The sequence below is a fragment of the Lutra lutra genome, chromosome 4 (genome assembly GCF_902655055.1).
Source record: "Lutra lutra chromosome 4, mLutLut1.2, whole genome shotgun sequence".
Lineage (NCBI taxonomy): Eukaryota > Metazoa > Chordata > Mammalia > Carnivora > Mustelidae > Lutra > Lutra lutra.
In genome coordinates, this window is record NC_062281.1 from 162,400,531 (window position 1) to 162,417,714 (window position 17,184).

General features: G+C 38.7%; 1 protein-coding gene across 2 annotated transcripts in view; it reads left to right on the forward strand.

Moving 5' to 3' along the window:
- Nucleotides 1–17,184, forward strand: part of ZSWIM5 (zinc finger SWIM-type containing 5) — a 224,171-nt gene that overhangs the window by 189,914 nt on the left and 17,073 nt on the right. For both annotated transcript variants that reach the window (XM_047724649.1, XM_047724650.1), the window contains exons 6-11: nt 3,320–3,496; nt 6,813–6,959; nt 7,407–7,544; nt 8,982–9,242; nt 9,454–9,589; nt 10,598–10,755. In XM_047724649.1, the coding sequence (XP_047580605.1) occupies nt 3,320–3,496; nt 6,813–6,959; nt 7,407–7,544; nt 8,982–9,242; nt 9,454–9,589; nt 10,598–10,755 (1,017 nt within the window). The remainder of the gene's footprint in view (nt 1–3,319; nt 3,497–6,812; nt 6,960–7,406; nt 7,545–8,981; nt 9,243–9,453; nt 9,590–10,597; nt 10,756–17,184) is intronic.

The window sequence follows — 17,184 nt, forward strand, 5'->3', positions numbered from 1 at the left end:
TCCCTTTGTGATTGCATTGTTTTGATAATCATCTGTATACTACTACTCCCAAATTTATATTGTCTTGACCAGACTTTAAATCCCAACTCCAGACTTATATGCTCAACTCCCTTTTCAATATTTCTACTTAGATTTCTTATCTATCAAGCCCCACCTAAACCTGCTCCTCCTACAGTCTTCCCTATCTCCACATATGGCAAGTCTGTCTTAAAAACCTTGGAGTCTGGGGCACCTGGGTGGCTCAGTGGGTCAAAAAAGTCTCTGCCTTCAGCTCAGGTCATGATCTCAGGGTCTTGGGATCAAGCCTGCATCAGGCTCTCTGCTCAGTGTGGGGCCTGCCTCCTCCTCTCTCTCTGCCTGCCTCTCTGACTGCTTGTGATCTCTGTCAAATAAATAAATAAAATCTTTAAAAGAAAAAAAAAAGCAAAAACCATGGGTTCATTCTTGATTCTTTTTCTCCTTCACTTGAGATCCAAACCATGAGCAAATCCTATTTGGCTTTACCTTCAGAATATATCCAGAATCCATATATTTTTTCTTTTTTCCTGATTTTTATTTAAATTCTACTTAGCTAACATACAGTGCAATATTGGTTTCAGGAATAGATTTCAGTGATTCATCACTTACATACAACATCCAGTGCTCATCCTAACAAGTGCCCTTCTTAATACCCATCACTCTTCTGGCCCATCCCCTACCCACATCCCTCGATTACCCCTCAGTTTGTTCTCTATATTTAAAAGTCTGTTATGGTTTGTTTCCCTCTCTCTTTTTTTGTTTTCCCCCCTCCTCCCATATGTTCATTTGTTTTGTTTCTTAAATTCCATATATAACTGAAATCATATGGTATTTTTCTTTCTCTAACTGACTTATTTCACTTAGCATAATACCCTCTAGTTCCATCCATATCATTGCCAACAGCAACATTTCATTCTTTTTGATGGCTGTGTGTGTGTGTGTGTACACATCTTTATCCATTCATCAGTCCATGGACATTTGTGCTCTCTCCATAGTTTGGCTGTTGTTGATAGTGCTGCTATATCTAAGCATCAGGGTGCATGTTCCCCTTTGTTACCTGTATTTTTGTATCCTTTGGGTAAATACCGAGTAGTGCAATTGCTGGGACATAGGGTAGCTCTATTTTTAACTTTTTGAGGAACCTCCAAACGGTTCTCCAGAGTGGCTGTACCAATTTGCATTCCCACCAACAGTGCAAGAGGATTCCCCTTTCCCTGCATCCTCGCCAATACCTACTGTTTCTTGTGTTATTACTTTTAGCTATTTTGACAAGTGTGAGATGGTATCTTACTGTGGTTTTGATTTGTATTTCTCTGATGATGAGTGACATTGAGCATTTTTTTCATGTGCCTATTAGCCATCTGGATATCTTCTTTGGAAAATTGTCTGTTCATGTCTTCTGTCCATCAGAATCCATATATTCTTATGACCTCTACTGCTTATTACTCTGGCCAAATTGCCATCATTTTCACAGATTATTGCAGTGACCTCCTAATTGCCCATCCTGCTTTTGCCCTTCAACCTCATGGTCTAGTCTCAATACTGTTGCCAGTTAACCTTTTAAAAAGCAGGTCGCATCATACACCTTTAACAGCTCAAAGCCCTCCAGTGGCTTCTCATCTTTTACTCATGGCCTGTAAGGTCCTCAATGATCTGACTTTCTAGAATCTCTCTGACCTTATCTCGTATAATTTTCCTGCTTGCTCATTCCACTCTCAGTACACTGACCTCCTTGCTACCTTCCAACACTCCAAATATGTACCCACCTTAGGATTTTAGCATTTGCTATTCCTTTTTGCCTAGAATGCTCTTCCCTTAGTTATCTTAGATATCAGGCTTAAAGTCTCTGTTCAAATGTTACCTTATTAGATACCATTCTATATAAAACAATAACCACCACCCAACACCAGCTTGCCTTTCTCCCTAATTTTGCTTTAGTCTTTTCTAAAGCACTCAAAACCATCTCATATATCTGATATACTGTATATTTATTGAACTATCTCTGCCCATTTACATGTAAAGTTCCATGAAGGCAGAGACTTTATATATCCTCAGCACCTAGAACAAGTAGGTGCTCATTATTTACGGACTTGTTGAATATTGGGAGCCTAATCCCTACTGTGGGCTAAGACCCAAGGTAGAATCTCAGTTCAGCAAGAGAGGGGTTTAGACTGCAGCCAGTAGGAGGTACATTGTGCTTCTACTGAGGGACAACTTGAGGGAGAAGACATTTCAGTAGATATTGTCATGCTATTCTTATTTAACCCTCTAAACCCACACTCTATGGAATATATCAAATTCTGAAGAGATGAACATATTCTAAGGACTTTTGCCTAATGAATGAATATGTTCATTTCTTCATTTCTTTCATGTTCATTTTGAATCCTCTGGCTTTCCCTCCCAGTTTTTTTGCACAGACTCAGTGGATGTATAGCTCATTTGGGCATCTCTGGAAACATCTGTATAGTATTTTAGTACTTGATCCCAGACCACTTGTCCTTAATCTGGCAGAGAGTAAATTAAATAATCCTTTATGGTTGATTGGTTGGTTTGTTTGTTAGTTTTTAATTTCTTTAAATGTAGTTTCCATGAGGCCTCCTGTCTCCAGAGTTTATGATGACATATCTTTCATTTGATCTTCCTCCATACCACCCTTAAAAGTTGAGCCTATTATGTCTAAACCGTTTTGGTTTCCTTGAAGACTTTTTCCTGAAGAGAGATGGCATGGTAAGAGTCCATGTTAATTTAATTAGTCTTTTGTCAGCATCAGTTTTTCATATTCAAGAACAAGACTGTAAGCCTATAGATATCAGTGTGATAAAGGGACCAGAATACATAGGACTTGCACCCTTTTTCAGCTTTTAATATAAATTACATGAAGTCTTTAGTCTGATAAGGGTCAGCTGTAAATGAGACAGGTTATGGATTGGCCAGGGGAATTATCTAGCTGTCTCTCTTCCTCTGACTTCTAGAGAAGCGGTTGGTATCCTCATAATTGAGCAGCTGAGCACCACTGTCTCTCTTCTTTTTCATGTGGCCCCCAGTCCTAGGAGAAATTGGTCTTCTGTAGACTGGAAAGGCAGCCATAGGTCTCTGTAGAAAGGATCTTGCCATAGAGGGCACAGCCACATTAAGGGCTAGCCGATAAAGAGGCAGCACAACAAGCACCCAGACAGATGGCAGAGTGGCTGCTCTCACGAACCACATACTACTCTTCTCATCCTCCCACTCTGAAGAAGACAGAAGCGTTAGAGCTTCAGATTACCTGTCACTGAACTGCTGCATGTCTTTCTTTCCCCAGACTCCTTATCCAGACCAAGACGAACAGTGTTCACTAGAGCCATCGAGGGCCGTGAATTACATTGGCAGGACAGCCACTTACAGCGAATAATAAGCAGCGATATATATACAGCTCCTGCCTGCCAGCAGGAAAGTGAGAGACTACTGTTTAATTCCCAAGGCCAGCCGCTGTGGCTTGGTAAGTGTACCTCTCGTCTCCTCTAAAAATTTCAGAGCTCAGTCTTACCTTGTGCCAGGCCAGAACTACATTGGAGCTGGCAACACAACTCCAATTTGGACAGATCTTTTGGGCCTTAACTAGGGACTCGGGGTATTTATGTGAAGCCTCAGCTACTTCCATGTGTACTTAGCTGAGGTATAATGACCTCAAACAGAGGAATTTGTGTTGTTTCCTGAGTTTTAGGAGGGGAAAGGAGTTAATAAATCTCAAAGAGTACTCATAAAACCATTAAACATCAGTTCATAGGCTCTTAGTCAACAGTTGCAGAGCAATGTTATAATCCACTCTGAAATTAATATATTTTGCAAAAAGGCACTAATTCTGAAACTTAAATTACTCTGTGCTAGTAGCTAGAGCACTATCTGCATTTGTTACCAAGCTGTCTTCCTTTCCTCCTTTCCACCTTCCCTTCCTTCCTTCATTATAAAGGAACAGAGCTGTTCCATTGTGGGTTTAAAGATTCCTCTGGCTATATGTCAATCTCTTCTTTGCTTTATCACAGGATGCCCATTCCAAAACAGACACTTTTAAAAAATACTAATTTTCTGAGTCTTAAAACAATGACATACATTTTTATATCTTCTCCCAATTCCTTACCTTCATCATTCACTACATTTCTTTGTCTTTCTCAAGATCTTGCTGAATATGCAGGGACACCCCGGTGACTCAGTTGGTTAAGCGTCTGGTCTTCGGTTCAGGTCATGATCCCGGGGTCCTGGGATTGAGCCCCGCATCAGGCTCCCTACTCAGTAAGGAGACTGCTTCTCCCTCTTCTGCACTCCCTGCTTGTGTTCTTGTGGCCTCTCTCTCTGTATCAAATAAATATAACAAAATCTTTAAAAAAAAAAAAAATCTTGCTGAATATGCATATGTCCCTATCTCTCTTAAAAGCCTTGCCCAAACTCACTGTGGGCCACTATCTGAAGTCTCCTTTGGTCACCTTTCCTCTTCTCAGATCTAACATGTCCAAAACATAAATCTAACAAGTGTGTGAAATCATATGCACCTCCTCAGTAAACAAAGGTGAAAATGTGAAAATCAAAACAACACTGAATTGGGGCGCCTGGGTGGGTCAATGGGTTAAGCCTCTGTCTTCAGCTCAGGTCATGATCTCAGAGCCCTGGGATCGAGCCCCACATCAGGCTGTCTGCTCAGCAGGGAGTCGGCCTCCCTCTCTCTCTGCCTGCCTCTTTGCCTACTTATGATCGTTCTGTGTCAAATAAATAAATAAAATCTTTAAAAAACAACAACACTGAATTACCATTTTTTGATTGTCAAATGGTCAGAGATTTTTGAAGTAAAGATAATTAGTTTATGGTGTGGGAAAAGTTACATGGAGATAGTTATTCTCATTTACTTCTAGTAGGAATGTAAGTGCTTATACCCTGTCTGAAAGGTATTTCAATAATGCTTATCAAAAGCTGTTAAAATACATTCATACCATTTGACCCAGGAATTCTACATCTAGGAATTTATCCTGAACTATAATTAACTAAGAATATGTGTAAAGCTAGGGGCTTTATTAGAGCATGGACATAAATAATGTACAGATGAGAAAAATTGGAAATAATTTGAATGTCCAACAGTAGGAGACTGATTGACTCAGTGGATTATATCCATATTTTCAGAGGAATGGTATATCCGCATTTTTAATGTTATAGAAGTATATTTAATGATATAAAAAAATTTTATAATACATTATTCAGAGAAAAAACCCAGTTACAAAACATTAATTATAGTATTATCCCATGAGGGCACCTGGTGGCTCAGTTTGTTAAGAGTCTCAAGGTCATAAGATAGGGCCCCACGTTGGGCTCTTTCCAACGTGGAGGGGAGTCTGCTTCTCTCCATCTCTCTCTTTCTCTCTCTCTCTCCCTCTCCTTCTGCCTGCCCCTCCCCCTGCTCATGTTCTCTCTCTAAAATAAATAAATCTTTAAAAAATAATAATAAGGGATGCCTGGGTGGCTCAGTCGGTTAAGCGGCTGCCTTCGGCTCAGGTCATGATCCCAGAGTCCTGGGATCAAGCCCGGCATCAGACTCTCTGCTCAGTGGGGAGCCTGCTTCTCTCTCTGCCTTTGCTTGCTTGTTCTCTCTCTCTTTGACAAATAAGTAAATAACATCTTATAAAAAATAATGATCATATCATTCCATGTATATATATACACAATCAGAATATATATACACACACATACTTAATGCATACATACACACAATACTGGAAATAATGGTTATCTCTGATTTTTACTTTATATTTTGCTTATCTGTATTTTCAAATTTTCTGCAGTTATTTCTGACTTTTAATGTTATCTTTAAAATAAATCACAAAATGGGGGCACCTGCTTTGCTCAGTTGGTCTTGATCTCAGCTCAGGTCTTGATCTCAGGGTCATGAGTTTGAGCTCTGCATTGAGCTCTACACTGGGCATGGAGCCTATTTAAATTAAAAAAAATCGCACAATGAACCATTAATCTCATTATAATCACTTGCCCATTTTTAAGCTTTTGAGGCCCTCCATTATCCTTAAGTTAAATCCAATCTCCTTAGTATGGCATACCAGACTCTACATTTCTAGGCAGTCTCTGGTGACATAACTTAACTCTGCACAGAACTATTTGTTACACTCAAAAGATGCTTTATAGAATACTTCTTATGTTTTATTTATATGCCGTTGCTTATATGTTCTTTTTTGCTGGAAATGCCTTTTCCTGTTTGTCTACCTAATTAAAATCTTGCTAGTTCTACAAAGTGCAGCTCAAATATTATTTTCTCTCTGTATATATTACTATCATGTTGTTTACTTTTAACTGTTTTATAATGATCTGTTTATGTATCATTTGTGAGGTCTTTGAGGCAAGTAGCCATTTCTTATTTACGTTTGTACTTCCTTTGCCTGGCAAGCAAACTGGCATAAAATAGGTTCTCAGGAATGTAGGATTAATAAATGAATGAGGCCTTTCTCTTTAGGCAGTTAGCTGCTACCTCCACTGAGTTCTCATAGTACAAGGTCACAAAGAGGTACTACATTTTATTATCCTAGTTGTGTGTTCCTTTCTACACCATACCACTCTACAGAGGCCGCATGGTGGCTCTTTGAAGGTAGTGCCTGTGACTTATTCAACTGTGTATTCTTAAAAGATAAAACATGGGTCTTGGTACACAGTAGATATCAGCTGAATTTTAGGAATTGAGCAAAACACAAACCCCCTTTGTCAAACATGAATCTTCCTCATTAGGAAATCTAACCCAACCAAAATATTTTCTTCTCATCTGGTAGAGCATGTGCCTACAGCCTGTGCTCGGGTCGATGCTCTGCGCTCCCATGGTTATCCAAAAGAGGCCCTCAGACTCACAGTGGCCATTATCAATACTCTGAGGTTGCAGCAGCAACGGCAGCTGGAAATCTACAAGCATCAGAAGAAAGGTATAGTGGTGATAAGGAGCCATCTTAACTTCTCAGGCTGGGGCTGATGAGAATCTTCAGGGGCTATAAGTTTCATGGACTGGCAGGAGCTAGGGAATTTCTACCTGCTGTGTGGAATACCTCGCTTTACCTCTATAAATCTCAGGGTTTTTTTAATCTACAAAATGGGAATAATAATGCTGATCTGCATCCCTCACAGGCATTTGGAAGGCCCAGTAAGATCTGGTATAAGACCCTCTTTAAACTGTAAAACTATATTTACGTTATGTGTGCTGCAAGCAAGAAGTCTAAATGCAGACTTCAAGACCTTATAGCTAATAAACTTGTGACCGCCCAAGGCAGGACAATGGGGGAAGATTTTTTTAAGTTGCTAATGAGAAGACTCAGACAGGGACAGAGAGCAATGTGTCCCTATCAATTTCTGAAATTTGGATCTGTTGTTTCCAGAACTGTTACAGAGAGGAACCACAACCATCACAAACCTGGAAGGCTGGGTGGGCCACCCCCTGGATCCCATTGGCTGCCTGTTTCTCACTTTGACTGAGGCCTGTCGTCTGAATGATGATGGCTATCTGGAAGTGTCAGGTACAGGGGTCAGCCTGAGAAGAGCTAGAACTGTCCTTGGTAGCTCTCCCTTCCCTGTCTGACTCTGTCTACATTTCCTGCAGCCTTTGTCCTCTTATCCAAATTGGACCTGCCCTGAGAGGTTTCCTTGGGCTTCATCTCTTTCCCACCTTCCTTTCCCACCCCGTAGACTGGCCCCATCCTATTCTTCTATTTCCCCTTGCCAGCTTTTCTTTGCTCCTCTCACTTCCATACCATGAATACCTAACAAGTGTAATCCAAAGTGAATATGAAGAGCGATAGTGTTCAGGAGGCAGAGGCCAAGTCTTGGAGCAGTCTTGAAGTGGAAAAGAACTTCCGAAAAAAAGAATGTGTGTAACCCTTATAATTGCATAATACTCTCATGTTTTCTTTGAACTTTCTTCCTCGTGATGGTTATATTCTGATTTTACCAGTAAGAATAGAACTAGAAGGGAAGAATCTTAGTAGTCTCAGTGTAGCAAAGACTAGAGACAGAATTTTATGCCATCACTATATTTTATACATCCATCTATTATAGTGTTTAGCCCACTGCAGCACAATTTGTTTACAAGTGAGTATCTTACTAGACTTCAGTTCCTTGAAAGTAGAAATTATGACTTACTTATCTTTGTGATCCCAGCACTTAGTGCAATACCACTCATTTAATAGTTTTCCATAAATATTTAACCAGATGAGTGAAGAGGAAAGAAAAGAAACAAGACTCTAAACCCCTGTAAGACTTTAAACCTGTGCTCATTTTCTAAAACTTTGAACCCAGAGATGGAACACAGAAGGTAATAATTACAAAGAAATTGCAAGTGTTACAAAAGTAATAGTTTAAACAGATGGATTTGGATCTCTCTGGGTAGAGATACAGTGAGTGTCCCCAATCTGAGCTAGAGCTGCCCTTATCTTCCCTCTAATCACCTGAAAAGAAATCATCATCTTTGGTCTGTTTCATCTGCACAGTGACACTTACATCTCAAAAACCTGAGACTGCACTTGAAATGTATTCACCAAGGACATACACTTAGCTCCTTTCACATACCAGACCCTGGAGATGCATAGGGCAATAAGATAACGTCTCTTCCCTTTAAGTGCTCATACTCTAGTGTAATAGAAAAAAAAAAAAAAAAAACCAAACAAACAAAAAGAACCCAACAGATAATCATGTATTACATAATGTGTTAGCAAAAGATTAATATAAGATCCACTTCTTCCCCAACTGGTCTAGCCAGTTCACATATTGGGAAGGAGTTGGGAATCTCTGTGGCTCTGTGTAATCTTTTTTCAGTATATTTTCCTTACTGCTCTGGGGTTTTGACTCAGCTTCCCTGTGGCATCTGCTGACCTAACTGTATTCCAAAGTGGGAGGGAGAGAGGAGCAAAAGAATCCACAGAACTGACCTAAAGAATCTGGTCCCATGTTGCCCTCAGATATGAATGAAAGCAGGCCCCCTGTGTACCAGCATGTACCTGTGGCTACAGGCTGCCCAAACAGCCATGAGTCCTACCTGTCATTGGCCCTGGAAGTTGCTCTGATGGGGATGGGTCAGCAGAGAGTGATGCCTGAAGGCCTCTACACACAGGACAAGGTGTGCCGTAACGAGGAACAGCTCCTGAGTCGACTTCAGGAGCTACAGCTGGACAATGAGCTAGTGCGAACACTGCAGAAACAGTGCATCTTACTCCTGGAGGGTAAGTAGAGAAGGGTTTTGTCATAGTACCTTAGGCTTGTAACTCTGAGTTCCCCTCTGTAACAGAGCACTATACAGAATCATTTTTTACATTAAAGTATAGTTCAGGTTCCTAGGGCTAGCAAACACGTGCAGGATCCTACAGTTCAAGTCCAGATTGGCAAATAGAAGCATGTAGATAAATAACTGGTTGTCCTATCTTCTTCCTGCAGGAGGCCCCTTCAGTGGTCTAGGAGAAGTCATTCACCGAGAGAGTGTTCCCATGCATACCTTTGCCAAGTATTTGTTCTCAGCTCTGCTGCCTCATGATCCAGACCTGTCCTATAAATTAGCCTTACGTGCCATGAGGTGGGTAGCCCTTTCCCAGCCCAGTTGCTTCCATCAAAGCAGAAATCTCCACTGCTCTTTTTCTTTATCTCACTTTCTTCTCTTTCCCTCTTTGTCTCTTCTATTAGACCTGAAAATACTAGACCAAGCATACCCTAAAATTGCTCAGTCATATTCCTATTATCTAGGATTCCTGTCTGGAATGATTTGCTGGTTACCCACTTGGCTCCCTGGTTGTACTCCTGGTGGGTCACCTGAGAAAGCCCCTAAGTTTTTAGAAGATATGGAGCACGCAAGACCTGAGTATCTTTTTCTCTGGGGCCCATTAGGCAGCATGAGAATGGGTTTGAGCCCTTCTGTAGCTCAAATGAGTCATGGTTCCTAGGCAGAGGTCACCAGATGCATCTAGAAGAAATAAAAATAAGTCTTTCTATACCAGAACGTGAGAACAATAAGCTATGGGGATCTCATTTTCAAACTAGAATAGGATCCTTAGGCAGGTGGACCTCTAGGATGCAGCAGATCGTACAGAAGAATTTTAGTTAGATCAGAAGGCTGAGAGAGCTCTTCACTTCAACCAGAAAAAGACTGCAGAGGATTCCTTAGCATATGTTTCTTATACTTTAAAAAATAATTTTGGGGCTTTCGAACTGCCTTTCAAATCTATTTGCAGTAAGAAGTATTCAGCTTGAGTTCTACAAGTACCCAGACATTCACCTCACATACAGTATAGTATTCTAGGTTTTAAAACCCTTAAGGCTCAGGGTGCCTAGGTTCCTCAGTCAGTTAGGTGTCCAACTCTTGATCTCAGCTCAGATCTTGATCTCAGGGTCATGAGTCCAAGCCCTGCATTAGGCTCCATCCTGAGCATGGAGCCTACATTAAAAAACAAACAGAGAAACAATCTTTAAAGCTCTTAATTAACCCTTTCCTGCACAGTTCTTCCCCAGCAAAGAACAAACTTCTCTAAGGTGGCTCAGGATGTAAAGGGTCTGGATGGCGGCTGATGACTCTCCCTGGGTCTTCTAGGTTACCTGTTCTAGAAAACTCAACTTCTACAGGCGACACTTCTCACCCTCACCATATGGTGTCTGTGGTGCCCAGCCGTTATCCTCGCTGGTTCACGCTTGGACACTTGGAATCACAGCAATGTGAACTGGCCTCCACCATGTTGACCGCTGCCAAAGGTGAGCATAGATAGAACTTAGGCTCCAGCACCCCCACTATGCTGGCCCAGTCATGGTCTATCAAGGGCTTGGTCTGTGGTCTCCTAAAGAAGAAAGGCTATTCTTGACTACTTAGAGTGATAGGGATCCCCACTTTGATTGCTGTCATTAGAATGAGCACCCAGGTCCAAGACAGAGTTTTGTCTTTGTTACTAATTGTGAGATGCTGAGTATGTAGAGTGAAATCATCTTTCAGATAACTTCTAAATCTAACCTTCCATATGATGTAGTCACTTCGTCTTTGCAAGCCTCGGGTTCAAAATCTATAAAATGGGATTCATTGTCAGTGAACCTATCAGCCTCCCCAGGGCCATTGCAAGATCCAGTGAAGTCATGACTAAGATAGAGTTATAAATCTCTATAGATATGAGAGCCTGTGATATTTCCAGGGCTCCTTGTCAGAAGATGGGCAACTAAGGTGGACTCTCACATTTTCAAACTCACATACTACCTCCCTGTTAGCTAGGTAGGTTTCACCACAAAAAAAAATGAAAACAAGCGCCTGAGAAGCTATAATGAAATACTAGCTTGCGTGGGTTGCAAATATTTTTCTGATACTAGGAAACTATGGATATTTTAAGATACTTTTTATTAAAAAATAATTTCAGGTTGTGTCTTATTGCCCAAAAAATATATGTTCATTATGGAAAAGGTAAAAGATACAGATAAATCAATATGAAAATGATCAATACACCAACACAAAACTTGAACAAAGGATATGATCAGACAGTATAAGGATATGATCAGACAGTTCACAGAAAAGAAGATACAAATAACTTTTGAACAATTAAATACCTGGAATTCCTTGAGAAATGCAAATTAAAATTACCCTGAGATAACATTACTCACCAATCTTATAGGCAAAAATCAATAAACTTATTAATAGGCATCCATGTGGGGTGATGGTGGCAGTGGCGTGGCATGGAGTATCAGATTCCAAGCACTGAAGGAAAATGAAAGAAAAGCATATCATAGTTTTTGGAATATAGCTAAAGCTTTACTTAGAAGGAAATTTTTAGCATTAAATGCTGTATCTGAAAAGAAGAAATGTTTCAAATCAGTGAGCTCTGTTTCCACCTTAACCGGAAACCAGAAAAAGAAGATCAAATGAAATTCAAAGCAAAGGAAAGGAAATAATAAAGATCAGAGCATAGGGTGCCTGGGTGGCTCAGTGGGTTAAGCCGCTGCCTTCAACTCAGGTCATGATCTCAGGGTCCTGGGATCGAGTCCCGCATCGGGCTCTCTGCTCAACAGGGAGCCTGCTTCCCTTCCTCTCTCTCTGCCTGCCTCTCTGCCTACTTGTGATCTCTGTCTGTCAAATAAATAAATAAAATCTTTAAAAAAAAAAAAAAAGATCAGAGCATAAATCAATAAACAGAATATAGAAAAAAAAAACAGTAGATAAAAATCAATGAAACCAAACACTGTTTGAAAAGAAGAGTAAAATTGAAATCTCTATTCAGACTGATCAAGAAAAAAAGAGAGAAGACCAAAAAATCACCAATCCCAAGAATGAGAAAGGTGACATCACAACAAATTCTAAATACATAAAAATGATAATAAAGGAATATTGTGAACAATTTTATGTCAATAAATTAAACAACAGAAATGAAGTGGACTAATTTCTTGAAATATACAAACTACCAAAGCTCATTCAAGAATAAAGATAAGCTAGGTATATACCCAAAAGAAACAAAAACTTGGACTCAGATACTTGTACATCAGTGTTCATGGCAGCATTATTCACAGTAGCAAAAAGTTGGAAATGCGTCTATAAACAGATGTACAGATAAACAAAATGTGATCTATGCATTCAATGGAATATTAATTTGGCAATAAAAAAGAATGGAATTCTGATACATACTACAACATGAATGAGCCTTGAAAACATGCTAAGTGAAATAAAACAGACACAAAAGGAGAAATATATGATTCTGCTTATATGAGGTACCTAGAACTGCCACAGCAAGGAAACATCAGTGGTTGCTAAACTAGAGGGCATTTTATTAGGAAAGGGATATCTATGTAGTCCCAAAGTATCTCTCTACAAAGCACTTAGTCAATCACAAAGGAAAAAAAGTACAAGTCTACTATAGAGCAACCTGGTAGACATCACTTAAGTAAAGTGGGCAAAGTTAATATCATAAATTCAAAGGGGCAGAAAGCAAAACAGAGGAGAAATTCATAGAGAAAGAAAGTAGAATACAGAGCCTGGGAAAGTTAGGTATTATTTAATGAGTACAGAGTTTCTATTTGGGATGATCAAAGTTCTGGAAATGCATAGTGGCCGTAGTTGTACAACATTGTGAATGGATGTAATGTCATTGAATTGTACCCTTAATGGTTAGAATGGTGAATTTTATATTATATATATTTTACTACAATAAAAATAATAAATAGAATTGAACATCAAAAAGAAATGAATTTGTAGTTAAAAACCTTTCCACAAAAAAAATCCAGGCCTAGATGGCTTCACTGGTAACTTCTACCAAGTATTTAAGGAAGACGTAACAATTCCATATAAACTTTTCCAGAAAATTGAAGAGGAGGAAATATTTCCCAGCTCTATCTATGAAGCCAACATTACTCTGATACCACAACCAGTCAAAAATCCTAAGAAGACTACAGACTAATAATATCCTTATGGGCATAGGTCTAAAAATTCTTTTTTTTTTAAGATTTTATTTATTTATTTGATAGAGATTACAAGTAGTCAGAGAGGCAGGCAGGGAGAGAGGAGGAAGCAGGCTCCCCGCTGAGCAGAGAGCCAGATGTGGGGCTCGATCCCAGGACCCTGAGACCATGACCTAAGCCGAAGGCAGAGGCTTTAACCCACTGAGCCACCCAGGCACCCCAGGTATAAAAATTCTTTTTTTTTTTTAAAGATTTTATTTATTTATTTGACAGATCACAAGTAGGCAGAGAGGCAGGCAGAGGGAGAGAGGGAAGCAGGCTCCCCGCTGAGCAGAGAGCCCGATGCGGGACTCGATCCCAGGACCCTGGGATCATGACCTGAGTGGAAGGCAGAGGCTTAACCCACTGAGCCACCCAGGCGTCCCCATGTATAAAAATTCTTAATAAAAATGTTAAAAGATTGATCCAATAATATATTTTAAAAAGATAAAACATCACAACAAAGTAGGATTTATCTCAAGAATGTAAGGTTAGTTTAACATTCAAAAATCAATCATTATGATTCACCATACTAATAGAGTAAAAAAGAAAACCCATGGGTTATTTCATCATTTTAATAATACAGAAAAAGCATTTAAAAAAATCTAACATTAATCCCTAATAAGAACATTAAAAACTCTTAAACTAGGAAAAGAAATAAACTTCCTCAACATGATAAAGGATATCTAAGATACAACTACTCTTATACTTAATGGTAAATGATTGAATCCTTTCTTCCTAACATCAGGAACAAGGCAAAGATGTTCATTCAATGTCAAACTGGTGGTTCTATCCATTACAATAAGACAATAAAAAGATAATAATAAAAGATACCCAGATTAGAAAGGAAGAAGTAGGGGTGCCTGGCTGGCTCAGTTGGTGGAGCATGCTATTCTTTTTTTTTTTTTTTTTTTTAAAGAATATTTATTATTTTTTTTTTTTTTTGAGCATGCTATTCTTGATCTCAGGGCTGTGGGTTCAAGCCCCACATTGGGTGTAGACATTACTTTAAAATAAAATATTTTTTAAAAAGAAAAGGAAGAAGTAAAACTGTCTTTATTCTCAGATAACATGCTCATCTGTGTAGAAAAATCCTATGAAATCTATAAGAAGCTACTAGAATTAATAATGAATTTAGCAAGGTTACAGGATACAGGATCAATATATAGAAATCAATATGCCAGCAATGAACAATCAGAAATTGAAATTTTAAAAATTACTATTAAGGGGCGCCTGGGTGGCTCAGTGGGTTAAAGCCTCTGCCTTCGGCTCAGGTCATGGTCCCAGGGTCCTGGGATCGAGCCCCACATCGGGCTCTCTGCTCAGCAGGGAACCTGCCTCCTCCTCTCTCTCTCTGCCTGCCTCTCTGCCTACTTGTGATCTCTATCTGTCAAATAAATAAATAAAATCTTAAAAAAAATTACTATTAAAATAGTATAAAGAAAATATGAAATACTTGAAAATAAACTTGACAGAAGATGTCCAAAACCTATACAATGAAAATCATAAAATATTGCTGAGAGAAATGAAAGAAAACCTAAGTAAATGGAAAGACATACTACACTTAATGGATTAGAAGACTCAATATTATTAAATGTTGATTTTTTACAAATTGATGTATAGATTCAATGCAATTCCAGTCAAAATCCCAACAGCCTTTGGGATAGATACTGGCTATCCGATTATAAAATTTGTATGAAAATGCAGAGGACCTAGAATAGCCAAAAACAACTTCTCAAAAGAAAAATAAAAGTATTAAGACTAACACTACCTGATTTCAAGACTTCTTATAAAGCTGTAGTATTCAAAATAGGATTGTTGGTGTTAAGCTAGACTGACAAATCAATGAAAAAGGATAGTCCCAAAGTAGACTCATATATATGTGGTTAGGTTTTTTCAATAAAGGGCAAAGCCAATTCTGTTGAGAAAAATGATGGTTTTCTTTTTTTTTTTTTTTTTTTTAAGATTTTATTTATTTATTTGACAGAGAGAGATCACAAGCAGACGGAGAGGCAGGCAGAGAGAGAGAGAGAGGGAAGCAGGCTCCCTGCTGAGCAGAGAGCCCGATGCGGGCCTCGATCCCAGGACCCTGAGATCATGACCTGAGCCGAAGGCAGCGGCCCAACCCACTGAGCCACCCAGGCGCCCTTTTTTTTTTTTTTTTTTAAGATTTTATTTATTTATTTGACAGAGAGAGATCACAAGCAGACGGAGAGGCAGGCAGAGAGAGAGAGAGAGGGAAGCAGGCTCCCTGCTGAGCAGAGAGCCCGGAAAAATGATGGTTTTCAACAGATATTACAACATATACAAAAATTAACTTATGATGGATCAAGGATCTAAATGTAAAAACTAAAACTATAAAACTTTTAGAAGAAAACATTAGGAAAATCATTTTCATTTTTTGGTAAGCAAAGATTTTGGAGATAAAACACTAAAAGTACAATCCATAAAAGAAAAAATTGATAAATTGGACTTAACCAAAATTAAGAACTTTTGCTTTATGAAGTCTCTCTTGAGAAAGAAAAGACAAGCCACAGACAGGAGAAGTATTTGCAAATCATGCATCTCATAAAGGACTTGCCTCCAGAATATGTAAAGAATTCTCAAAACTCAGTAATAAGAAAATGAATAACCCAGTTTTTAAATGAGCAAAGATATGAAGAGATACTCTACCAAAGAAGATATTCTGATGGAAAATAAACACATGAAAAAATGTTCAATATTGTTAGTTCTTAGGGAAATGCAACAGAATCACAATAAGAAAATGGCTAAATAAAAACAAAAAACAAAAACCTATAGCAAGGAACTAGCAAGGATGTGGAGCAAGTGGAGCTTTCATATACTAACATGCAGGAACTTAAGTGGCCAAACCACTTTGAGAAACCATTTCATAATTTCCTAAAAGTTAAATGGACCCTTACACATACAGTCCAGCCATTGCATTCCTAGATATTACCCAAAGAAAGGAAAGTATGTATCTGTACAAATTATTTAATATGAATGTTCATGGCAGCTTTCTTTTTAATAACCAATAACTGGAAGCAATCCAAATATACATCCATAGGTGAACAGATAAACTGTGATATAACCATACGGTGGAATACTACTCAGTAATGAAAAGGAATAAACAGTTGATACACACTACAACATGGGTGAATCTCAAAATAATTATTGCTAAGTGAAAGGAGCTAGACCAAAGTAAAAACTACATATTGTTTTATTCCATTTATATAAAATTCTAGAAAATACACACTATAGTGACAGAAAGAAGATCAGCAGTCTCACAGGAATGGGAGCTGGGGCAAGCTATTGGAAGGGAAGAAGGGATCACCAAAGGTGACAAGGAAACTTTGGGGGTGATGTGTATGTTCATTATCTTGACTATAGTGATAGTTTCTTGGGGGTATACATATGTCAAAATTTATCAAGTTTTACATTTTAAAATATGTGGTGATTGTATGTCAGTTATACCTCAATAAAGCTATAAATAAATGCATAGTTAAGTAATGATGGCAACTTATTATAACTCATTGAATAAAATAGTTTTATCCATGAGTTTTATACTGGTTTGAGCAAATAAATGAATAGAGTAGAATGCCAGCTGATGATTGTGGAAAGAATGATGAAATGAGAATATAGCATTTGGGCGGGGGAGAGACTGTATTTATATATAATACTTAGTTCAGCCTAGAAACATCAATGGATGCTAAAACTAGT